The 27,211-nt window shown below is 45.4% G+C and overlaps 1 protein-coding gene across 1 annotated transcript in view; it reads left to right on the top strand.

Annotated features, from left to right (window-relative positions):
* Positions 1-27,211, top strand: part of cntnap5a (contactin associated protein family member 5a) — a 177,171-nt gene that overhangs the window by 135,681 nt on the left and 14,279 nt on the right. The window contains 6 exon segments of the mRNA XM_079254873.1: positions 822-949; positions 2,021-2,191; positions 4,990-5,208; positions 15,148-15,387; positions 20,521-20,739; positions 26,797-26,930. Coding sequence (XP_079110999.1) covers positions 822-949; positions 2,021-2,191; positions 4,990-5,208; positions 15,148-15,387; positions 20,521-20,739; positions 26,797-26,930 — 1,111 coding nt within the window.

The raw sequence follows: 27,211 nt of genomic DNA, 5'->3' as shown, positions 1-27,211 counted from the left end.
TGGATGTATAAATGGATGGATGAAAGGATGGATGGATGAATGTATAAATGGATGAAAGGATGGATGGATGGATGTATAAATGGATGAAAGGATGGATGGATGGATGTATAAATGGATGAAAGGATGGATGGATGGATGTATAAATGGATGAAAGGATGGATGAATGTATAAATGGATGAAAGGATGGATGGATGGATGTATAAATGGATGAAAGGATGGATGGATGGATGTATAAATGGATGAAAGGATGGATGGATGAATGTATAAATGGATGAAAGGATGGATGGATGGATGTATAAATGGATGAAAGGATGGATGGATGGATGTATAAATGGATGAAAGGATGGATGGATGGATGTATAAATGGATGAAAGGATGGATGGATGAATGTATAAATGGATGAAAGGATGGATGATGGATGTATAAATGGATGAAAGGATGGATGGATGGATGTATAAATGGATGAAAGGATGGATGGATGGATGTATAAATGGATGAAAGGATGGATGGATGGATGTATAAATGGATGAAAGGATGGATGGATGGACAGATGGATGGTTTGTTTGTTTGTTTGTTAGTAAACAGTAAAACGTTCCTCCCTGTTTATCCATCACACCAGCATCATGTTCATCCTGAGGATGCCGTCTCCATGGTGAGGAGTTCTGGTCTCCTTGGAGACGTAGAGCACACTGTGTTGTCTGCTGCTAATGGAGACTAAACGACCCCCACGGCGGAGCCAGGCCCCCGAGGGACCTGAAGGACCCCTGAGGGCCCCTGAGGGCCTGCCTGACTGCTCATGCTTCTGCTTCTGTCTCCGGCAGGGCCAACGACACAGGAGTCCTGTCCTACAAAGACCACCTGCCGGTGAGCCAGATCCTGATCGGAGACACCAACAGGACGGGCTCGCAGGCCGTCTACCTCGTGGGTCCTCTGCGTTGCTATGGAGACAGTAGGTGATCCGCACACACACTGAGCCGCAGATGGAGGCGGATTTCAGACAAACGACGCTGAAACGTTTGTCTGAAGATGGAGAATAAAACCGTCAGCTGGCAGAGGAGTGTGATGATGAAGCTGCAAACAGAATCCCTGATTCTCCGTTCGCCTCCAACAAACGTCGTTGCCTCAACAAACAACAAACACATCAGCGCTTCAAGCTTTCGTTGGTTTTATTTATTTCATGTTTGTTTCAGAGGAAAAAAACTGGAAAACCTGATTGATAAATAATCCACGTTTGATCAGATCCATAACGGTAAAACTGGTCCGATCCGGATCCGGGAGACGCTTTGCTCTGTGTTGTCATGACGACAGAGAAAAGTTTTATTTGTTTTAAATATATTTACGGCAGTTTTCTGCTCTCACAACGTTAACCGTCCTCGCTGCAGCGTCCATGACAACATTATGCAAATTAGATGATGATGTCACCGAAGCAACTGGGCCGTTATTGGTTAAAACACGTATAAACATGTAGGGGACGCATCAACGTGCTTCGTATTCATATGATGATAAATGGCTGTTTTATCCGAAACCCAACCGTACCAAACTGTGCTAAACCATGCCAAACTGTTCCGAACTATGCCAAACTGAGCTAAACCGTTCCAAACCATGCTAAACTGTGTAGAACAGTGCCGAACCGTGCCACACTGTGCCAAACTGACACCAGCTGGCCCCTCCTTGCTAAACCAGTAACCGTGCAGTTCTCTGCTTCCGCTCCATGAAACAGGCGCCGTCCACACGCTGAGTCATGTTCTCTGGGCGTTTCGTCTCCAAAACGTTTAAACGTGACGAAACGCTGGAAATTATAATCATATTAGAATTATAATTATGTGTGAAGACGTTTGTCTTCACAAGCGGCAAAAGCTCATCTGGAGCTGCAGTTTGTCCTTCAGGGCCACCGTAGAACCTTCCCACCGAGTTCTCCAGCTTCGCTTTGGAGCAGGAACATGTTGGTGTTAGCAGGACTTGTTCAGACCACCTCCTCTTCATCCTCTTCCTCTTCCTCTTCCTCCTCCTCCTCCTACAGAGTCGATCTGGAACGCCGCCTCCTTCTACCAGGAGTCGTCCTACCTGTACTTCCCCACGCTGCAGGCGGAACTGGCTTCCGACATCTCCTTCTACTTTAAGACCAGCACGCCGTCGGGGGTGTTCCTGGAGAACCAGGGTCTGAAGGACTTCGTCCGAGTGGAGCTGAGCTGTGAGTGAAGCCGTTTGCAGCGCGTCTAGTCTGGGCGAGCAGCGTCCTGTCAGGTCTGCACAGCGTGTCGGACCTCCAGCGGCGCCGTCTGCAGCCGCACGCCGTCTGCAGCAGCACGCCGTCTGCAACACGGCGTCTGCAGCAGCACGCCGTCTGCAGCAGCACGCCGTCTGCAACACGGCGTCTGCAGCAGTACGCCGTCTGCAGCAACACGCCGTCTGCAGCCGCACGCCGTCTGCAGCCGCACGCCGTCTGCAGCCGCACGCCGTCTGCAGCCGCACGCCGTCTGCAGCCGCACGCCGTCTGCAGCCGCACGCCGTCTGCAGCCGCACGCCGTCTGCAGCAACACGCCGTCTGCAGCCGCACGCCGTCTGCAGCCGCACGCCGTCTGCAGCAACACGCCGTCTGCAGCACGCCGTCTGCAGCAACACGCCGTCTGCAGCCGCACGCCGTCTGCAGCCGCACGCCGTCTGCAGCCGCACGCCGTCTGCAGCACGCCGTCTGCAGCACGCCGTCTGCAGCAACACGCCGTCTGCAGCAACACGCCGTCTGCAGCAACACGCCGTCTGCAGCAGCACGCCGTCTGCAGCACGCCGTCTGCAGCAACACGCCGTCTGCAGCAGTACGCCGTCTGCAGCAACACGCCGTCTGCAGCAACACGCCGTCTGCAGCACGCCGTCTGCAGCCGCACGCCGTCTGCAGCCGCACGCCGTCTGCAGCACGCCGTCTGCAGCCGCACGCCGTCTGCAGCACGCCGTCTGCAGCCGCACGCCGTCTGCAGCACGCCGTCTGCAGCAACACGCCGTCCGCAGCACGCCGTCTGCAGCCGCACGCCGTCTGCAGCAACACGCCGTCCGCAGCACGCCGTCTGCAGCCGCACGCCGTCTGCAGCCGCACGCCGTCTGCAGCACGCCGTCTGCAGCAACACGCCGTCCGCAGCAGTACGCCGTCTGCAGCACGCCGTCTGCAGCAACACGCCGTCTGCAGCACGCCGTCTGCAGCAACACGCCGTCTGCAGCACGCCGTCTGCAGCACGCCGTCTGCAGCAGTACGCCGTCTGCAGCCGCACGCCGTCTGCAGCCGCACGCCGTCTGCAGCCGCACGCCGTCTGCAGCCGCACGCCGTCTGCAACACGGCGTCTGCAGCCGCATGCCGTCTGCAGCCGCATGCCGTCTGCAGCCGCACGCCGTCTGCAGCCGCACGCCGTCTGCAGCCGCACGCCGTCTGCAGCCGCACGCCGTCTGCAACACGGCGTCTGCAGCCGCACGTCGTCTGCAGCCGCATGCCGTCTGCAGCCGCACGCCGTCTGCAGCCGCACGCCGTCTGCAGCCGCACGCCGTCTGCAGCCGCACGCCGTCTGCAGCCGCATGCCGTCTGCAACACGGTGTCTGCAGCAGCACGCCGTCTGCAGCCGCATGCCGTCTGCAGCCGCACGCCGTCTGCAGCCGCATGCCGTCTGCAGCACGCCGTCTGCAGCAACACACCGTCTGCAACACGGCGTCTGCAGCCGCACGCCGTCTGCAACACGCCGTCTGCAGCCGCACGCCGTCTGCAGCAACACGCCGTCTGCAGCAACACGCCGTCTGCAGCCGCACGCCGTCTGCAGCCGCACGCCGTCTGCAGCCGCATGCCGTCTGCAGCCGCATGCCGTCTGCAGCCGCACGCCGTCTGCAACACGCCGTCTGCAGCCGCACGCCGTCTGCAGCCGCATGCCGTCTGCAACACGGCGTCTGCAGCAGCACGCCGTCTGCAGCCGCACGCCGTCTGCAGCCGCACGCCGTCTGCAACACGGCGTCTGCAGCAGCACGCCGTCTGCAACACGGCGTCTGCAGCCGCACGCCGTCTGCAACACGGCGTCTGCAGCAGCACGCCGTCTGCAGCACGGTGTCTGCAGCAACACGCCGTCTGCAACACGCCGTCTGCAGCAGCACGCCGACTGCAGCCGCACGCCGTCTGCAGCCGCATGCCGTCTGCAACACGGTGTCTGCAGCCGCACGCCGTCTGCAGCCGCACGCCGTCTGCAGCCGCATGCCGTCTGCAACACGGTGTCTGCAGCAGTACGCCGTCTGCAGCCGCATGCCGTCTGCAGCCGCATGCCGTCTGCAACACGGTGTCTGCAGCCGCACGCCGTCTGCAGCCGCATGCCGTCTGCAACACGCCGTCTGCAGCCGCATGCCGTCTGCAACACGGTGTCTGCAGCAGCACGCCGTCTGCAACACGGCGTCTGCAGCCGCACGCCGTCTGCAGCCGCACGCCGTCTGCAGCCGCACGCCGTCTGCAGCCGCATGCCGTCTGCAACACGCCGTCTGCAGCCGCACGCCGTCTGCAGCCGCATGCCGTCTGCAACACGGTGTCTGCAGCCGCACGCCGTCTGCAGCCGCACGCCGTCTGCAACACGCCGTCTGCAGCAACACGCCGTCTGCAACACGCCGTCTGCAGCCGCACGCCGTCTGCAGCCGCATGCCGTCTGCAGCCGCATGCCGTCTGCAACACGGCGTCTGCTGCGAAGTGTGCCTGTCGTGTGTCAGCGGAAGGTTTGCAGGAAGTGATGGCGCCGGGCGTCACCTTGACGACCAGCGAAGGAAGCGGGGTGCTGCTAGAAATCCTGCGGAGTTGTTGATTATCTGGGAGGGAATGTGAAGCCGTATTACTGCAGCATCACAGACGCTGTGAAATATTGACGAGCTGTCAGCACCCCCCCCCCCCCCCCCCCCCCCCCCTCGGTCCGGTTTCCAGCAGCTTCGTATCCGGTTGCATCAGAAAGGCGGCGTCTGTCTGACTGCTGTCTGTGTGTCCAGCTCCCTCCGTGGTGACGTTCTCCTTCGATGTGGGCAACGGCCCGGCGGTCCTGTCCGTGAAGTCCCACCTCCCTCTGAACGACAGGCAGTGGCACTACGTGAGGGCAGAGCGCAACGTGAAGGAGGCCTCCCTGCAGGTGGACCAGCTGCCCCTCCGCTTCCTGGAGGCTCCGGCTGACGGACACCTCCGCCTGCAGCTCAGCAGCCAGCTGTTCGTCGGTAAGCCGCCATCACACCCAACGCGCCTCTGCCATGAATGTTTCAGACCAGACGAGGAGGGGGGCGATGCTGGCGGAATAACAATATGTGCCATCAGCATTCAGGCGTGGTCCTGGATCCTGGTGGTCCGCTGAATGCTAATCCAGCATCGCTTGTCTCTTCCTGCGAGGAGAATTTCCCTCCTCAGGATCAGTTCAGCTTTATTTACGCAGCTGCTTCCCAGACACGGTCCCATCAGCAGGTCCAGCAAGTCCTCCATCTGATCCGTATCAGTCCCGGTCCTGGAAACCAGTCAGGGTCCACTCTGAAAACCAGATCCAGGGGGGGGGGAGGCGGGACATTCTCTGCTGAGTAAAACCGTCTTTATTCTTTCAGATGTTCGTGGAAAACTTCTCGGCAGTTTCCTGCTGCAGAAACCCGAGCTGAGGTTTAAACGCAGCTTCAGTCTGAGTCCGTTCCAACGTAGGAAACATCGTCATTAGATTCTCCATCTGATAGCTGCAGAACCTGATTGTGTTTAATCAGGAGAAATCAGTTTAACACACCTGGATTTCTCCCCGACACGCCGACGTAGGTCGGAGTTCTTTAGGTTTTTACATCGGCGCTGCCAATCAGTAATCACATTCCTCATCGAAGGAATGCTGCACAGGCGGAACATGCTGGTCCTGGAAACTTGTTTTAGATGCGAGTCAAAGAACAGATCCGGGTCCAAAATAACGGCGAGGAGCCAATCAGCTGTCAGCAATCCAGCAGCCCTCCAATCACATTTCAGGCAGAGAGACAGCAGATCCTTTGGGGATTAACGCCTACGTCATTCGTAGATGAAGAGCACCAAAAGAGTTTATCTGCACCGTAGTTTCTCCTTTAATGCAGAATATTTTTTAAATTTGGGCAAAATATTAAAAAATTTCATTCAAATTTTACTCGTACAGCACATTTAACACAACCTCCGTAGACCGAAGTGCTGAACAAAGTTAAAATAAAAGTATAAATACTAATAATAAGATCTAACTTTGGTCCATGAGAAGGGGTGCCAAGGGGACAACAATAAAACGCCATAAAACACAAATAAAAACAATGAAAATAAAAATAATCTGTAAACTAGACAAAGAAATGAAGAAATCATGTCTGTTGAGGTTTTAAATGCCAGGGAGAAGTCATGGGCTTTCAGACTGGACTAGAACTGGTCTTACCAGAGAGGAAGGCTCCATCTCCTCTAGTTCTGAGTCTAGTTGTCGGCACTGCCAACAGGATCTGGTCCGCAGACCTTCTGGTCTCCACGGAGCATCGTGCTGCAGAAGCTCAGGTACATAAAGCGGGCAGTAAAGTGCAGTTAAAGAGAGATTACCAAGTTTACAAACCTGCCCAATAAACTGAATAAAACATTCTTCATATGTTGGCTCCACCTCCCCTTCAGCGGGGCGTCAGAGACCTGGTACCAGCGGACTGAACTCCTGGTTCTCGGATGTGGACTGAGGAGAATACGGACTTATTCATCATGTTCCGCTTACGAAATGTCCGAAGGCGTCTTGTTCGGAAAGAAAACGTCCCGTTTAAGCCCAAACACAAGGTGTGTTGCCGTTACACCTAGAACTCCGCAAAAACTAAATATCGCACGAAAAAATCGTTAATGGAAATGCCTACATTTCAAAAAAAGTTTAGCTAAAAAGGTTTACTCTCTCATGAGGTGGTTTTTCAGATGTTTTGATACAGAAATATATCGCAAAGTGTAACAAAAACACTTTTTCGCATTTACGAGTGACGTGGAGGGTCATGTGACCAGTTAAAATCCGGTAAAGATGGCGCGGTGCAGAACAAACAACAGCGAATTTCAAAGTTTTAGGAAGAATATGGAGATAAAAGCTTTGAAAAGTCGTGAAAAATTCTCCGCAGCAAGTAAAAAACCCCAAAATAACGCTACGTGGCTACTTTTCATAAGCTGCAACTTCTGTAAAATCTTGCGAGAGGAACGAGATTTTACGAGACTTGAGGCTGATGCGCTAAACACGGTTCAATGGAAACACCTGCAAATCGCAATCTTTGTTTGTCGAAACTTACAAATATCACTTTTATGTAGCAAAAAATGTCATGGAAACGCAGCTACTGGACGTCTGGCGTAGCGGCCATTTACCTGCTGGTCTGACTGGATTTCATTGGTTGATAAAACTCAGCAGATCGCTGGTTTTTCTTCACGGAAAGCCGTGAAACGAGACTTTTCTCCGACTGGAACAGTCAAACAGGCAGCAGGTCTCTGCATTGTTCTCATTGTCCTGCTGAAGACGGGTCAGCGTGGACATCCTGGCTTTCGCCTTTGGAAGTTACGAGCATTCGCCAGCGGTTTATGAATAAACGACAAGAATCTCAGTGACAGGATGGCTTGAATCTGCCGATGCAGCGACTAGTGACGACCTCAGGAGACCACACTGGGGTCCCACATGACTCCATAACCAGTAAACTTATTGTCCTATGTTCCTTGTACTAATTGGATTTATATTGACAGCTCAGCCACAGATATTGATCGTTGTGGAAGTCATTTATGCCATTTATTAATCAAGTAATCAGTAAAGAATGATTTTTTTCCTTATTAAAGAGCAACAACTCTTACAAAAGAGAAAATAAACACAGATCTGTGAAAACAAACGACTTATTGGTTTCCTTGTCCCAACTCCTCTCCGAAGAATTAAACCCATTAACGCTGCACGAGCACCTCTGAGTTTCCAGACAAAAACTTTTACATCTTTAAAAGTTTGCAAGAACAGTATTAAGCAACTGATACTTCTGTTAACCTTTAGTAGTTTCAGCAGTCCTCCAGAAAGCAGGGAAACGTCTAAAACCTGCAGGATGGCAGCCCTGGAGACCCAAACTGGACATGTCTGTCCTGGCTGGTTTCATTGGCTGCATCTGGGAGGTCCAGTCAGATAATCCTTTCTGTTCAGGAAGGGTCTTTGATTAAATGAACTGGAAGAATCAGAGCAGCAGCCATGATAAGAGGAAAGGAGCTGCAATACTTCCTTTATTATCTCCTGTAGGATTCACTGCAGCATCGTTAATGAGAGAACGGAGATCATTCTGTCCTGACTTTTTCTTCCCTTTAATCACTAACCATAATAATAAAGTCATATTTTATTTCTGAGCATACTAATATCCTCTACATTCTCAGTGCAACACTAATCAGATTGATTAGCTGAAAGCTCTTTCTGTAGATTTACTGATCATCAGCTTCCGACCGACATCACAGCCGAGAGTCAGTTTGGTTCATTTCTCATCATGTAATCATGAGTTTTTATCCATTCTCCCACCGCGTTCTTTTAAAAACCTCACAATGTTTACCTAAGACGTCAAGAAAGAGCTTAAGATGAAAATCTGAGATGAATTCACTGCTCATTGTGTTTACTGTTTTTTGCAACCTGCCTGCATTGAACAAATACGCAGGACCAAAACCCCCGAGTTCCAAGAAAAGTCTTACAGAAAACCTTTAATTAAAGGAAAAAACAGCATAAATTATGCATTTTATTGAAAATTTCAAATTTCGGTCTGCTAATCAAAAAGATCCCGGACAAGCCCCCAACTTCTGTTATGAATATGTTTGTTTGACTCCAATAGAGAAATATAAAAAATTAGATTAGGATGTTAAATACTTACACAAAACCAGAAATATTCCCAAAAACAGTCCCGCCAAGTTTTTAAAGATTTTGCAAAAGGCTGCGACAGATTTTCAAACCAGCTGAAATTTAATAAAACTCTGTTCCAACATCCTTGATGAAGAGTTTTGACTGTATCTGGATGTTTTATGCGACAGCACGGCCTAGTGGGGATTTTCTTGCACATTTCAATGTTTGTAATTAAACAAACAAGGATCAAGTTAATGACATATGTCATGTAAAGAAAATATGAAAGCAGCTTTGGTTGATCACATCCCGGACGAGCCCCCAATTTCTGTTGTTTGGTGGGCTGTAACACAGAAAATAAAGGCAGGTAGAGGGAAAAAGACATATTTATAACAAGAAGCTAAAGATAAACATTTAGAAAGACCTGATCAACTGTCCCTCTAGGATTTCTGATTTTTGTAAATTATTGTTTTGGCCTAAAATGTTTGATTTTGTGGCACATTTTGTTAATGGTTGTGTGAAAAATTATAGGTTTTTTTGGTGGGAGGGGTTTTTGAAATTTTTAAAATTTACTATACTTATTTTTATACCAATTGGCTCAAATTTAGATTCTAATAATCAAACGTTCTTGATTGAAAATACATACATTTTGAAATTTATGTTTGGTGGTCTTAAACTGCCTAAATTAAAAATAAATGCATGTACTTTTCCATGTCTTTTTCAGTTCAATTCACTTATTTAAGAATTTCCTTTTGTTTTAACAGCCATAGTTGTGTCTCTTTTGCCATTCTTGAAATTTCTTTCTCAGTTTATCTTTCCAAGCATTTTATTTCTGTTTGCTTTTTCTGTTCATTGAGCCAGTTTTATATTTCTGTACTTCCAGATCTTTGAATGAACGTTCTAAACTCATGACTGACCTTTCTAGTGATTTTAGATGGCAGATATTTCAACTTTCTTTCATACATTTGCATAAAAATAAGAGGTCAACTTGATGATGTGTTTATAACAGCATCGAGGAGAGCAATGATTGGTCAAAGCTTCATTAAAGTTGCATTGATTGCTTAAAATTGCAACAATGTGCAGAATTCAAGAGGCTGAATTCTAGAAATATGAATGACATGTTCAAGATTCCAGCCTGCAAAACAAAAAGTCAGAAGTGGCTGTTTTGGTTTGATAAAACCAAAATGAAAGTGGAAGAAAAAAGCAAAATTTCAAGCTGCTTTTGTTTGCAATTTTCTCTCATCTACAGAGTTTGAGTGCAGACTTTCAGCACAATAAACACTCATCACGACAAGTGGAAAAGCTGCGGTTGATTTATTTCACACTTTCCAGCATGTTTGAACTGTGACTGTCAAATCAGGCTGAGTCATAAACTCCACTTCTGATGGGGACATCCTAGTAGTTTTATGATGCTCCTAAACTTGCCATAAGATCCAGCACGGCACTCCTTCTATGTAAAAGAGGCCGTTAAATTGATGAATAGTTTCCCGTGGCTCTAATATTTGGGACTTCTGTGTCATATATGCAAGCGTTTGAACAGGGGAATAAAAGATGGAGGTGAGCTCCTCCGGTTGCCTCACGCTGAACAGCCCAGTTATTCTCTCATGTAGTCACACTCAGATTTATCTCCTTGCAGCCGCTGTGCAGATTAAAGCTCTTTAAACGAACATCCATCATCGCTGTGTTGTGCTAAGCTATGCAAGTCTTTCCTACGAAGAAACCAATTTCCAAAAAACTAATTTATTTTATTGTTTTTTCATTACTGGCCTGGTTAAAGTGCATGGCCGCTCTCTTTCTGCCCGTCACATCTCTGCTGCAGACGTCGCCACCATGACATTTAAATGTCTCTTTAATGACACTGTGGAAGAGATTAGGTTATAAAAATCTGGTGGTTTTCATGTTATCTCCATTTTAGGCCACAGTTCATCCACCAAATGGATCATTTAGCATAGAAATCATTTATAAGATGAGTTAAAGGACAAATGGAGGTGATAATCCTCTGGGAATCTCCAAATAATATCAGTGTCAGTTCAGTTTTCTCTGGTTATTGTTGTAAAAACCCTAAATAATGTAAACAAAATAAAATAAAACAAACTTAAATTAGATAAGAAATATAATTCCCACAGCTTATTGAAGCAAATTAAAATAGTGGAATGTTTTTGTTGTTTTTATCACTATTGTTTCTGGTAACTGGAAAGGGTGCCAGGACTGGGTATAAGAGCAACATTGACAAATATTTTATGCATTTACACAAGGAAAACAGCAAATGCCGAAGGTTTCTAGAATATTTAGTCAGGTGGCTCTGGAAGATTCTCCAACCAGCAGATTAACTGGTGACTGATTTGGGTGCCAGGATTGGGTATAAAAGCAGCATCCACTCCTTCAGAGAATCATCTGTAAATTCAACAGATATTTCTAGATGACAGATAGGAAAGGACTTTTGTGGACAAAGGGACAGAGGACGCATGTCTTGTGGACATGTGAGTCCATGTTTCAGCTGTTTTAGGGAAAAACTGTCGTCTGCTTCTACATTTCAAAGATGAGAAAAGCAGAAAAACTAAGCTGGTCAGTAGAGAAAACAAGAATATGAACATGTAGAGAAAAATAAAATACCATCACAGCTCCAGAACATCTGGATAATTCTGTCCATCTGCATTAGTCTCTCCATTTATCTACATTTAAACGTAAAAGTAAAGGCATAATGTGTAATCATCCATCTTTAAATCCACATGAGTGATCAATAAGCCTCATTTCTGTCTGCAGCTCCACAGAAACCATCAGAATTGCGTCAGTGCAGCAGCTTCCAGACAGAAAAACAAATCCGTTAAATAAATACCGTTAAAGAATCTGTTTATGTCAACATTGATTCTCAATATGACATTTTTCACTCTGTTTGAGTTATTGACGAAGACTCCAAACAAGCTGTTATAGAATCTGAGACGCTCCGAAGGGAAAACTGTGGATGGAGGACGAGAGCTGAAGGAGACCAGCAATAAAATCATGGCTTTTAATAGAAAAATTATCTTTTTCTGGCATTTTATTCATACTAGTATTTCCACACAAGTTACTTTCTTACTAGTACTTTGATTATGTGGAAGTATTCAGTAAAGGCTTGTATGCAGAGATGGTCGTAAGGTCATACAGGATCTCGTAGGAATAAATGTCATCTTCAAGACTGAAACCCAAACAGGACAAGTTCCTACAGCAGCTGCAAAACATCTGGTGGAGTTTATGAACAGCCCCTTTACAAGGTAGCCTAAAAGAGGCGGGGCCAAGTACAAGGAAGCCTAAAAGAGGCGGGACCAAGTATAGGGAAGCTTTAAAGAGGCGGGGCCATGGACAAGGAAGCTTAAAAGAGGCGGGACCAAGTATAGGGAAGCTTAAAATAGGCGGGGCAAAGTATAGGGAAGCTTAAAAGAGGGGGAGCCAGGAACAGGGAAGCTTAAAAGAGGTGGGGCTAGATAACAGAAGCTGTAAGGAGGCGGGGCCATGTATAGAGACACTAAAAAGAGGCGTGGCCATGTGCAGAAGCTGGCGCAGGTTTGAGACGTGATGGGAGCTGCTAAAACTAGTCGTTGAATTATCCTTGGAGTAAATGGTGCCGATGTTCATAACGTTAATATTCTTGCCATCATACAGCTCATATAACCAAACATTTTGTTATAATTAATACAATATGTGCGTTGTGACTGAAACTGTACGTTCTCAAGGGATTAACTGAAGTCAACATGGCTGCTTGTGGCTGTTTAGTATTAAGGAGGTAATCAAGTTTAACCTTTTTACAGATTAGAAAATAAATCTTGTGGAGTTCTGGGTTCATCTGGTCCACATGTCCACATTTATTAGTTGATTGTTATTAATTAACGATAAAAATACTAAAAATCCGTCTAATTTTAAATGCAAGATGTAATATTTCACAGAGTTCTGTGTGATGGACGAGTCGGAGTGGAGGCTGTTTGGTGGAACAACTTTGTGAATGTTTTTAATGAGATTACTGGTGTTGCCATGAGACCCTGGATGGATTAGTTGCATGTACACTTGTTATTTATGGTTTCAATCCAGTTAAAGCTGCAGGAAGCTCTCAGATTACTGCAGGAAGATGTGGATGTTCTGTTGTACAGAAAGAAAGCGGTCTGAACAGAACCTGAAGCCTGTACATCCATTCAGCCTGTGAAAAATGGAGGCGGGTTGTGTTGCAATAAGAGTCCTGCTGTAGGGACCCTGGCGGGAAGGGTTAATAGCAAGAAAAACAGCTCCGTGTTACAGCAAGTCGCAGAAGCACGCTTGATTTGACTTGAAGTAGTCAGATCTGAGACGAGGAGAGTCATTACACAGGCAGAGCTTCTCTTCATCTGAAACAGTACAGGATTTAACAAGCATCATTTGTCTGCCTGAAGGCATCATGAAAGGAGATTATACCCACAGGTTTGTGTTTTTTTTCCTTCAGATAAACGACTCGCACAACAGTATGATTCATTTTGCATCCCGTGCCATCACTCTTCCACCTCTGGGAGGTAAACATTTGCAGCTGTCCCGGTGTTTCCTGAAGACCCGCAGAGTCCATTACTTTGTCTGTTATGTTTCACCCAATCAGCAGCCTCCGGCGGTTCACTGTGGAGCCAAAAACTGCAGTTTCCCCCTCATCCACTAGGGGCTCCGAAAGGGAGTCAATCCCCATGTTAAAAAGACCGACTTCACAGCAGATATAATCACATTTACAGCAGAAATAAACATGTTTAAAGCAGAAATAAACCTGTTTACAGCAGGAATAAACATGTTTACAGCAGAAATAAACATGTTTACAGCAGAAATAAACATGTTTACAGCAGAAATAAACATGTTTACAGCAGGAATAAACATGTTTACAGCAGAAATAAACATGTTTACAGCAGGAATAAACATGTTTACAGCAAGAATAAACCTGTTTACAGCAGAAATAAACCTGTTTACAGCAGAAATAAACCTGTTTACAGCAGGAATAAACATGTTTACAGCAGAAATAAACCTGTTTACAGCAGACAAAAACATGTTTACAGCAGGAATAAACCTGTTTACAGCAGGAATAAACATGTTTACAGCAGGAATAAACCTGTTTACAGCAGGAATAAACATGTTTACAGCAGAAATAAACCTGTTTACAGCAGATATAAACCTGTTTACAGCAGAAATAAACATGTTTACAGCAGAAATAAACCTGTTTACAGCAGGAATAAACCTGTTTACAGCAGGAATAAACCTGTTTACAGCAGGAATAAACATGTTTACAGCAGAAATAAACCTGTTTACAGCAGAAATAAACATGTTTACAGCAGAAATAAACCTGTTTACAGCAGGAATAAACATGTTTACAGCAGAAATAAACATGTTTACAGCAGGAATAAACCTGTTTACAGCAGGAATAAACATGTTTACAGCAGACAAAAACATGTTTACAGTAGAAATAAACATGTTTACAGCAGGAATAAACCTGTTTACAGCAGAAATAAACCTGTTTACAGCAGGAATAAACATGTTTACAGCAGGAATAAACATGTTTACAGCAGAAATAAACATGTTTACAGCAGACAAAAACATGTTTACAGCAGGAATAAACATGTTTACAGCAGTAATAAACATGTTTACAGCAGAAATAAACCTGTTTACAGCAGACAAAAACATGTTTACAGCAGGAATAAACATGTTTACAACAGAAATAAACCTGTTTACAGCAGATATAAACATGTTTACAGCAGAAATAAACATGTTTACAACAGAAATAAACATGTTTACAGCCTAACTAATCCATTTAGATGTTAATTTACCAGCAGGAGATCTGGAGTGTAGCACAATGTGGTTTCTAACCGGCTAACAGCACGCCTTAGCTTTAGCCCACCCGCTTCAATTAGCTGGTAAGCTCTCATTAGCTTCTAGTTAGCTCTGTGGAGATGGGCGGAGCCTCTGTGACGTCACCTGTAGGTTTCTGAAGAGGTAACTTTGGTTCCACCTGCTCTCTTGGTAAAAACACAAAAATGTGCAAAGAGGTGGAGCTGACTTAACTTCAGACTGCCTACAGCTGTTAGCTGGTTAGCTGTTAGCTGGTTAGCTCCTGTTGAATTGCGACTTGACCTAAGTTGACCTGTTAAAGCTAAAATGTGTTTTGTAGCAGGACTCTTTGAGGATTGACTCCCTTTTGGAGCCCCTAGTGAATGAGGCGGGAACTGCTCCACTTTTAACCGCCGGAGGCTGCTGATTGGACGGAGCTAAGACGTGGAGCGAACTGGTGGAAACTGGGCTTTAGTTCGGTCTGGGGCAGATACTAAAGGTTGTCTCTCGCCGCTGCCTGTTCCAACAGGAGGGACGGCGTCCCAGCAGAGGGGCTTCCTGGGCTGCATCCGGTCCCTCGCAGTCAATGGCGTTACCTTCGACCTGGAGGAGCGGGCCAAAATGACGCCGGGCGTGAGCGCCGGCTGTCCAGGATACTGCAGCGGCTCCAGCAGCCTCTGCCACAACCGGGGGAGGTGCATCGAGAAGAGCAACGGCTACGTCTGCGACTGCTCGCAGTCGGCCTACGGAGGCACCACCTGCAACCAAGGTGTGTGAGGAAACACCGATTTCTTTTATTCAGTTAAAGCTGATTTTAACAAACGGAAAACTGATGGCCGGGGAGGTTATTCCATTACAGAGAACCAATCAGAAGATTATTCCATTACAGAGAACCAATCAGAAGATTATTCCATTACAGAGAACCAATCAGAAGGCGGGAGGAGCGAGAGACGGATGAGTGCTCGTCCTGGCTGCAGAACATTTAAAATGCATTAGAACAAATGATCTGCTGCAGGATGAGAGCGCCGAGGAGCAGGCTGAGCAAACAAAGCGATGAATTAAATACACACACGGAAACTCTCCATGCTTCCTCCTCCTCCTCCTCCTCCTCTTCATCACCATCATCATCATTGTCGTCATGTGAAAGGGAAACTCCATGTTCAGCAGATTCCAATGACAAATATCTTTTATCCTGACTGCATAAATGCATCGTCTTGCTCCTGATCATGAAGGACATCCGGACTTCTGATCACGTTTGATGGAGATGTGACCTCTAGTGGTCGTCATGGTAACTGCATCAGCACCCAGATGCGTATCAGCGACCGTGTGTCTGTGTGTGTGTTTGTGGGGACAACGTGTTTATGAAATGATGGATTATCAGGACAAGACGATGATGAGGATGATGGTGATGAGGATGACGATGATGAGGATGACGATGATGAGGATGACGATGATGAGGATGACGATGACAATGATGAGGATGACGGTGATGAGGATGACAATGATGAGGATGACGATGATGAGGATGACGGTGATGAGGATGACGGTGATGAGGATGACGATGATGAGGATGACGATGATGACGATGACAATGATGAGGATGACGGTGATGAGGATGACAATGATGAGGATGACGGTGATGAGGATGACGATGATGAGGATGATGAGGATGACGGTGACGAGGATGACGGTGACGAAGATGACGATGACGAGGATGACGGTGATGAGGATGACGGTGATGAAGATGACGATGATGAGGATGACGGTGATGAGGATGACGGTGATGAAGATGACGGTGATGAGGATGACGGTGATGAGGATGACGGTGATGAGGATGACGATGATGAGGATGACGGTGATGAAGATGACGGTGATGAAGATGATGAGGATGACGGTGATGAGGATGACGGTGATGAAGATGACGGTGATGAGGATGACGGTGATGAGGATGACGATGATGAAGATGACGATGATGAGGATGACGGTGATGAGGATGACGGTGATGAGGATGACGATGATGAGGATGACGGTGATTAGGATGACGGTGATGAAGATGACGATGATGAGGATGACGGTGATGAGGATGACGGTGATGAGGATGACGGTGATGAAGATGACGGTGATGAAGATGACGGTGATGAAGATGACGGTGATGAGGATGACGGTGATGAGGATGATGAAGATGACGGTGATGAAGATGACGATGATGAGGATGACGGTGATGAGGATGACGGTGATGAGGATGACGGTGATGAAGATGACGATGATGAGGATGACGATGATGAGGATGACGGTGATGAGGGTGACGGTGATGACGGTGATGAAGATGACGGTGATGAGGATGACGGTGATGAGGATGACGGTGATGAGGATGACGGTGATGAAGATGACGGTGATGAGGATGACGATGATGAGGATGACGATGATGAAGATGACGGTGATGAGGATGACGGTGATGAGGATGACGGTGATGAGGATGACGGTGATGAGGATGACGGTGATGAGGATGACGGTGATGAGGATGACGGTGATGAAGATGACGATGATGAGGATGACGATGATGAGGATGACGGTGATGAGGATGACGGTGATGAAGATGACGATGATGAAGATGACGGTGATGAGGATGACGGTGATGAGGATGACGGTGATGAGGATGACGATGATGAGGATGACGGTGATGAAGATGACGGTGATGAGGATGACGGTGATGAGGATGACGATGATGAGGATGACGATGATGAAGATGACGGTGATGAGGATGACGGTGATGAGGATGACGGTGATGAGGATGACGATGATGAGGATGACGATGATGAAGATGACGGTGATGAGGATGACGGTGATGAGGATGACGGTGATGAGGATGACGATGATGAGGATGACGGTGATGAAGATGACGGTGATGAGGATGACGGTGATGAGGATGACGATGATGAGGATGATGAGGATGACGATCATGAGGATGACGATGATGAGGATGACGATGATGAAGATGACGGTGATGAGGATGACGGTGATGAGGATGACGATGATGAGGATGACGATGATGAGGATGACGGTGATGAAGATGACGGTGATGAGGATGACGGTGATGAGGATGACGGTGATGAGGATGACGATGATGAGGATGACGGTGATGAAGATGACGGTGATGAGGATGACGGTGATGAGGATGACGGTGATGAGGATGACGGTGATGAGGATGACGATGATGAGGATGACGATGATGAAGATGACGGTGATGAGGATGACGGTGATGAGGATGACGATGATGAAGATGACGGTGATGAGGATGACGGTGATGAGGATGACGATGATGAGGATGATGAGGATGACGATCATGAGGATGACGATGATGAGGATGACGATGATGAAGATGACGGTGATGAGGATGACGGTGATGAGGATGACGGTGATGAGGATGACGATGATGAGGATGACGGTGATGAAGATGACGATGATGAGGATGACGATGATGAGGATGACGATGATGAAGATGACGGTGATGAGGATGACGGTGATGAAGATGACGGTGATGAGGATGACGGTGATGAGGATGACGATGATGAGGATGACGATGATGAGGATGACGGTGATGAGGATGACGGTGATGAGGATGACGATGATGAGGATGACGATGATGAGGATGACGATGCATTACATCCTGTCACCTGTAGGGGCGCTAGTTCAAATACATTACCTGTCAGGTCAATAATTCCAATAAATGTTCAAATTTATCCTCAAATAAATCAATAAAATACATATAAATATGTAAATGAGTTCAAGTCATGAAATCAGAACTTTTTTTCAAAGAGACTTTGTTTTTCTTTTAGCTGTTTTTTATTTTATCAGGAAACATCTTTTTATTTTATTAATCTGCATTTTATTTATTTATTCCAAATGATAAATTAAATACATTTGTTTTATTATATAATTACAAAGAATTTTTATTTAAATTTAAAAGTAAAATAAATATTCCTCTTCTAAGTCATTTAAATCTAAATCATAATTAATATACATTTTATTTATTTACTTAAGAATTATTTTATAAATAAACATTGATAATTTGTTTGAAATGTGACCGAATGTTAATGTTTCTTTTACTGACCTGAATCACATTCTCTCTTTATTCCGATTAAATCATTTCAGTTACATTTATTTATTTATCTATTTTTAATTAATTAATTAATAACTTTTATGATGATTATCTCCATCTACCATCCTCGTCCATCCACCCTGTTTTCATCTCCTTCAGGTTGGCTGTTTAGCAGCGTTTCAGCTGTGTGACGATGATGATGATGATGATGATGATGATCATCCTCAGCATGTTTCAGTGCAGATGTGTGAAGATGTGAATCTGTCGTCACATTGTGAACCGACGGCTGAACGCCAAGGTGAAACCACAAGCGTGTGGCGAGCGGCGTGTTTCTGCAGACCTGATGGATGATCACAGAAACACGGTGCAGCGTGTAACACCATGCAGCTTATTGATCAGGACCATTTTTAAAGTTTACACTGAAGTGAGGGATGAAAGCACGAGGACATCGACGTGAATCTCCACCTCGGTGCTTACACAACATCAGCTGGGGCGAGGACTCTCCGCGCTCTGCTTTCCTGGCTTGTTTTAGGGTTGTACGGTCATCTGGGAGGATCAGCTGCCTTAAAGGAGAGCTGTGCCAATTTTACACATCAAAGTAGTATGTAGGTCTGGAGAAGCAGCGCTGCATATGAGGGGAAAGTTGTCTGAAGGCTTTTGTGGCCCCAGAGGGAGCCATCTGATAAATTGCCCCAAGTGATGAAACATAAAATGCTGCAACATGTTTTGATGCAGCTCTGCAAGATGGACACTAATGTCGGCTATTTTTAGGTAGAGGAGAGAGCCACTCCTCTGTCATTGTAGAGCTTGTGTTCACAGCATCGCACCTCTGAGGAAAGGCTTCGCTTCGGTCAGACTTCCATAAGCTACATTTCCATCGCCCACAGAATCACACAAACATTAATATCACAAATAAATGCCAATAGAAACACCTACACTTGTAAAAAAAAAAACATCTCTAATATAGCTATGAAGATTTTATGAGGTGGTTTTACAAACAACAGCAAAATGCAGAGTTTTATAACAATTAGAAAGAGAAATGAGGGAGAAGGGCTTCGAAAAGCTGTGGAAAACTCTCCACAAGATAACTCTGAAACAACACTACCTGGTTACCTGGTTATATGGCTAAATACCTACCTGACTACCTGATAACATGGCTACATGGATACTTGGCTACATTGCAACCTCACTACCTGGTTACCTGGCTACATGGCTACCTGGTGACCTAGCTACATTGCTACCTAGCTACATGGATAATTGGCTACATTGCAACCTAGCTACATGGATAATTGGCTACATTGCTACCTAGCTACATGGATAATTGGCTACATTGCAACCTAGCTACATGGATAATTGGCTACATTGCTACCTGGGTACATGGATACTTGGCTACCTGGTTTCCTGGCCACCTGATAATTTGGCTACTTTGCTACATGACCACCTGGCTACATGCCTACCTAGCTACATTGCTAACTTGCTACCTGGTTACCTGGCTGCATTGTTACCTGACTACCTTGTGACCTAGCTACATGGCTACTTGGCCACATTGCTACATGACTACCTGGTAACCGAGCAAAAGCAGTCCTCATAAAATCTCATCCCGCAGACGGAATTTTACGAGAACTGCTGTTTATGCACTGAACATCAATGGAACCACCTGCAAATCACAACTTTAGTTTGGTGAAATTTTAAAAAACATTGTTTTATTTTGCAAGAAACTAAAACACAGCTGCAAACACTCTTATTGTTCACGAAGCCATTGAAGTTGCTGCATGTCTGATAACTCTGTTTTCCTCCCTTCAGAGGTGTCGGTGTCCTTCGACAGGGAGTCTTCGGTGACCTACACCTTCCAGGAGCCCTTCTCAGTGATGCAGAACAAGAGTTCCCAGGCCTCCAGCGCTTCCGACAGCAGGGCCAGAGAGGACGTGGCCTTCAGCTTCGTCACCTCCCAGAGGCCGGCCATGCTGCTGACCGTCAGCACCTTCAGCCAGCAGTACATCGCCGTCATCCTCACTAAGAACGGTATGCAGAGCTCTCACATGTCACATGATTAAAGCTCAAACCTTTCCTTCACCCTGTCTTCAGTCTGCCCGGGTTGTTTTTCCTGTAAGGAGACACATGGAAGCTCAGCCTGTCATCCCTGGAAGAGAAGCTGCTTCTGACATGTCAGTACCTTGTTACACCACTGAACCAGATTCAGCAAAAGAACACTTTATCCTCCTTATTGATGAAGATCCTGAAAGTTTTCCAGCCTGGTTTAGAGGCTGAAACATCTGACTTATCCCACATCAACCACTCAGGCATCATATCTGACGTTCTGGTCTCAACTCTGATGGGATTCTTTAGTCCTTATATCTGTACTGTCATGTACTCAGATGTGAGTCTACTTGTACTAGGTTCGATAAGACGTGGTATCGGTGCGTCTCTATTTCTAAGAAGCTTCAGGAACCTGAAAGTAGACTTTTAATATCGGCTGAATGTCTCGAGAGGAAGGACGTGGGAAACAAAATTCTCTCTGTCGATACGATACCATGTGTTTATGGTACATTTGGACTGATACCAATATCGATATCAATACTTCTCGCCCCTTCAAGGAAAATCACATTTGTACAGTGTGCCTTATTATATTTATTGCAGGAACAATTTGGAATATAAATAAAGCTCAGAAACGTCAGTATTTAAAAGAAATGCTTTTAAAACAGTCAGGAATTATACTGATAAGTAAATACACAAAGAAAATGTCAAATAAATATTTTTTAAATGGTAAAATAATGAAATAACAGATTAATGAAAGATTATTTACATTTATTAAATGAAAAATGATGAATGAAATATAACAGAATGTGGTTTAAACCAGGGATCCCCAATCCTGGTCCTCGAGGACCGGTGTCCTGCAGGTTTTCCAAGTGTTCCTTCTGGAACACACCTGACTCAGACTCAGACAAGCTCTGCACATGTTTGCTAAATACACACTGATTTGAATCAGGTGTGTTGCAGCAGGGACACTTGGAAAACCTGCAGGACACCGGTCCTCGAGGACCAGGATTGGGGATCCCTGGTTTAAACCAGTAAAATATCATGGTCGTCATGGCATCGTGACATCAGGCTGACTCAGTCATGTGACCCAGAAGGAACGCACTGTTGCTTTGCACACTAAGTTATTGCCTTAAACTCTTAGAAGTGGAAAAATATCATGTTTTATATGAACTGCTGGGATAGGCTCCAGCTTTCCCGAGACCCTTCATTGGATTCAGTGGTTAGGATAATGAATGAATGAATCAGTGGAGTAGCATCCTGATAATCACAGTATCAAATCTGACATTTTGACCGGCTGATATCGACATATAGACTCCAAAGTATCGCTACATCTCTACCTCCGTAACTGCAGCCATGCTAACAGTACTTTAACACACTGTTTCCATGTTTCCACACGTCTTCCTGCTGCTATCTACCTGCTATCCTCACTAAAGCACCGTTTTCTTGGCTTTATTCCAGCCGTAGAGGATCATTATTTCTCTTCTTCTCAGACACACACACCATTAGCTGTTTTTAGTTTCAGGGTTTTATTTCTGATCAGCAGCCTCGCGGCTTTCATGCTCAATTATTTACAAGCCGTAAACCACCAGACAAAACCGGCCATAATTAGTGGATTTCTTCGGCTTTTCTGATACTTTGTTCCAGATTTCTGGAGCAGACAAACGAAATGTTTCGTTTAAACACTGGAAAGCGAACTGGACCCAGACGATCAGATTAATTTAAATAAAAAAAGCAAATTTTTTTATAAAGACTGATTTATTGATCAGCAGCTCCTAACTATTTTTTTTTTTTTTTAGATGGAGGTCAGAGCTCATCTGGTTTCTAACATGAACATTTCAGACTTTTCTTTTTGTAACTCCAGAAACTTCTGCATCATCCAAGTTTTTTTATTTTATCTGAAAGAGAAATGTTGCACATCAATGAATGAATGAAAAATACTTATTAATCCTCAAAAGGAAATCCAGTATTGTAGTATATAATAATAACTAGAGGAGGTCTTGTTCCGAAGGCTGATGGCTGCTGGCAGGAATGATCTTCTGTATCTTTCTTACAGCGGACCTGAAGAAGCCTCTCACTGAACACACTTTGTTCAAACTACAAAGTTTGAACAAACTTAATGAGCAGAAGTTTAACAGAATAAGCAGAACATAAGCGTCCAGAGCGTTAGCATAGCAGCTAATTTACATGTGTTGTTCCTGTGTGTGATTTGATCGAACCGCACGCCAAAGCTTCACATGCTGTTGAAAAATTTAAGTTTTTTTTTTTTTTAAATTAAAAAATTAAATAAATTAAATTTTAAAAAAAAAATTCAAGTTTTTTAGAAGTATTTTGTTGTACTGACACATATTTCTACACGTTTTCTGCTGTAGAGAAAAGGATTTCATCCCCCCAGGCCTCAGAGATAAATAAAAGCTAAAAATACACCTCAGTTCTATTTGCACAAAAAACTCCGGCTCTGTTCGGTTTCATCTTTTTTTCAACCTCCGGGGACTCTACCTGCATGTGTTGCCGTGGTAACCAGATGCTCTTGCATAATTACTCTGGAGATTGTTTTCCTGACTGAATCGGTCCACTTTGGGTTCAGCTGGAGGCGGACGGAGACAGCAGATACATTATTACATAAATCACACTGGAGAAATAAATCCAATCATTTTATTTAATTGATTTAAAACTGTTTCTGACCTTTTTCTCAATTCTATTTATTTTTATCTTATAAAAAATGCCTAATATTATTTATGTTCATATTTTTTTATTTCTTTATGTTAATTTATATATTAATGGTTGTCTTTTTTTTCTTTATATTATACTGTAATAATTTGCTTTTTTATTTAGATGTTTTAAATAATGAATCCTCTAAAACCGGTTCAAATCCTTTAATTATCTCCATCCTAACAAGCTTGTGCTTCTGTGTGAAATGTAATAAAAGTGTGGAAATAAACTGTGAAGCTGGAGGCGGGGCAGGAAGTCTGTTGTGAATATAATCCTGGATCCACCCCCACATCTCCGTATATTCTCAGGTAAATGAAGGACTTGACCTCTGAGCTGCAGCGCTTCCTCTCTCACGCTCTTTAAGCCAGTAGAAGTGGGAAGTCGGGGTAAAATGTTCATATCTGAGACTCCGGTTCCGGCCTGTCAGCGCGGCGCCTCAGCCTTTTCAGCCTCTGACACATGACAGCCCTGGAAGCGTTAAGCTGCCAGTGTTTAAGCTGTACACACACTTCGCAGCATGATATTGAGTGGCATGTGTAGCACCTGTGAGCGGTTTTTAGCCGGAGTCCTAATCCACCGGTGTGTGTCGAAGCCGAGCAGCCGTGTCCCCCAGGTGTGGGTAAACAGTGAAGGGCAGGGGCGACACTTTATCCACGGTGACCTTCATCTGCTGGAGCGCTCTCAGTATCTGAAATGAATCACAACACAAAGCCCTTCACTTACACACTGGGAATTGTAATATTGACCCAGCTCCACTTGACAATGCATAGCTTTCTGACTCTTTGATCTCACACCAACTAACTGCGTGTGTGTGTGTGTGTGTGTGTGTGTGTGTGTGTGTGTGTGTGTTTGTGTGTGTGTGTGTGTGTGTGCGTGTGTGTGTGTGTGTGTGTGTGTGTTTGTGTGGGTGGGTGTGTGTGTGCGTGTGTGTGTGTGTGTGTGTGTGTTTGTGTGTGTGTGTGCGTGTGTGTGTGTGTGTGTGTGTGTTTGTGTGGGTGGGTGTGTGTGTGTGTTTAACAGAAAAAAACACTGAGCTCATATTGACTTGACTTCGGTTTGGAAGTAAAGAGCTGAGAGATAAATATTTGTAGAAACCGGAAGCTCAGATGGATGTTTATTTATAAATGAGCTGCATGACGTTTCAGACGCTCAGATTAGCAACACCGAGTTGTTAGCAATAAAACGCAGTGCCAAGGAGGAAACACATCAGAATAACCTCAGAGAAGCAGCCACTGCTCCGACTGGAGCAGGTCGAAATTTTTTATCTGATTTTATTTTGATTGCTTTTAATTGTAATTATTTTACTTTTAATTGTAGGATTTTACATTTTATTTGTCCTCTTGTGTGGTATTTCTTCTGTTTTTAGTTCTAACCCCCCACAATGTGGTTCTTTGATCAATGTTGTTGTTTTTAAAGTGTGTTGTAAATTAAGTTGCGATGCATTGCAAACACGGGGAGAACATCCAAACTCCACACAGAAAGGCCGCCATTCGAGCCTCCCCCCAGGCGAGACTTGAACCAGTGACCTTGCTGTGAGACCACAGTGCTATTCCACAGCGCTACATGGAAGCTAGTCGGATCTATTGAAGCTAGTTATCTCCACTGACGCTAGTTAGCTCTGTTGATGCTAGTTAGCTCTGCTGAGGGTAGTTAGCTCTGCAGACACTAGTTTGCTCTGTTGATGCTAGTTAGCTCTACTGAGCTCGTTAGCTCTCTTGAAACTAGTTAGCTCTGCTGAAGCTAGTTAGCTCTGCAGACACTAGTTTGCTCTGTTGATGCAAGTTAGCTCTACTGAGCTCGTTAGCTCTCTTGAAACTAGTTAGCTCTGCTGAAGCTAGTTAGCTCTGCAGACACTAGTTTGCTCTGTTGATGCAAGTTAGCTCTGCTGAAGCTAGTTAGCTCTGCTGACACTAGTTTGCTCTGTTGATGCAAGTTAGCTCTGCTGAAGCTAGTTAGCTCTGCTGACACTAGTTTGCTCTGTTGATGCAAGTTAGCTCTACTGAGCTCGTTAGCTCTCTTGAAACTAGTTAGCTCTGCTGAAGCTAGTTAGCTCTGCAGACACTAGTTTGCTCTGTTGATGCAAGTTAGCTCTGCTGAAGCTAGTTAGCTCTGCTGACACTAGTTTGCTCTGTTGATGCAAGTTAGCTCTGCTGAAGCTAGTTAGCTCTGCTGACACTAGTTTGCTCTGTTGATGCAAGTTAGCTCTGCTGAAGCTAGTTAGCTCTGCTGACACTAGTTTGCTCTGTTGATGCAAGTTAGCTCTGCTGAAGCTAGTTAGCTCTGCTGACAGTAGTTTGCTCTGCTGACACTAGTTTGCTCTGTTGATGCTAGTTAGCTCTGCTGAAGCTAGTTAGCTCTGCTGACACTAGTTTGCTCTGTTGATGCAAGTTAGCTCTGCTGAAGCTAGTTAGCTCTGCTGACAGTAGTTTGCTCTGCTGACACTAGTTTGCTCTGTTGATGCTAGTTAGCTCTGCTGACGCAAGGTAGCTCTACTGAGCTCGTTAGCTCTCTTGAAAGTAGTTAGCTTTATTGATGCTATTTAGCTCTATTAATGCTAGTTAACTCTGTTGATGCAAGTTAGCTCTTCTGAAGCTAGTTAGCTCTGCTGACACTAGTTTGCTCTGTTGATGTAAGTTAGCTCTGCTGAAGCTCGGTAGCTCTTGAAAGTAGTTAGCTCTGTGTGATGGTGTGACTCATATCTAATCTTTGTTGATGAACATTTCTGGTAGACATGAGTTTATTTCAGTTTTACTTTGTCAAACTACGTGAAAATAAAATTCATGAAGGGGAACTTCCTTCATCACTGCTTGGGTTAGCTGTCTGGTTAGCTGCACTGTCCTTTAGAGAGACCAGGACAAGTCTTGTCAGCACAGTGGTGGAGGGATGATGGTCCTTGCAGTCTCTTCCTGGACCATGAACTCCTCTGGATGCTAATGTATCCAACAGATGTGAGTCCAGCAGAGAAACTGTTTCATGCAGCTGGACGGTGATTCCAAGATACCAGCAGGTCTACAACGGGACCAGATCCAGTCAGAATCCAGACCTCATCCTGACTGAGATGGTGTCTTAAGCAGAACTGCTGGATCATGGCCTAAACACATAATGAATAAAATTTTTAAGGCCTTTCTTTATCACAGATTTTAGACATAGTAGAAATCCTGTTCTGGTTCATGTAAAATCCAGTTTTCAGTCAGACGGCTTCGTGAGCTGGACTTCTATCTGTGGATCTTACATCTCTGGGGGTGTGCAGATGAATCAGTTCTTGTTAAGCGCTGGTGGTGGAGGCGTGCAGAGAGCGGCATCCTGCTCATCTTTCCATGGTTTGTTTCTCAGGGAGTCTGCAGATCTGGTACCACCTTCAGACCGACACCAGTCCGGATGTGTTCAGTCCTGCTCTCAGGAACTTGGCGGATGGGCGTCTTCACCGAGTCCGGATCCACCGAGTGGGAAAAAACCTCTATGTGCAGGTGAGCGCTGCGGTGGCCAGCTGAAGGAAAATGAGAGGAATTAGGTCTGTGGTCACTCATGTTGGGAGAATTTCTCTGGAAACACGTTTCACTGAAACCACCTCTGACCTCTCATGTAACACTTTCCTTCATCATGTTTCAGACCAACGCGCTTCAGATGAGAGCGAACCCACACAGCAGATACATTCAGCCTAAATTATTCATTATCAGTTTATAATTGATTGTTGGGGAATCATCTTCATGGGAGTTACCGAGGTTGTTTTACCGCCCAGCGCTGTGGG

Source organism: Telmatherina bonti, assembly GCF_933228915.1.
Source record: "Telmatherina bonti genome assembly, chromosome: 15".
Classification (NCBI taxonomy): Eukaryota; Metazoa; Chordata; class Actinopteri; order Atheriniformes; family Telmatherinidae; genus Telmatherina; species Telmatherina bonti.
This window is presented reverse-complemented; position numbering and strand designations above follow the sequence as displayed.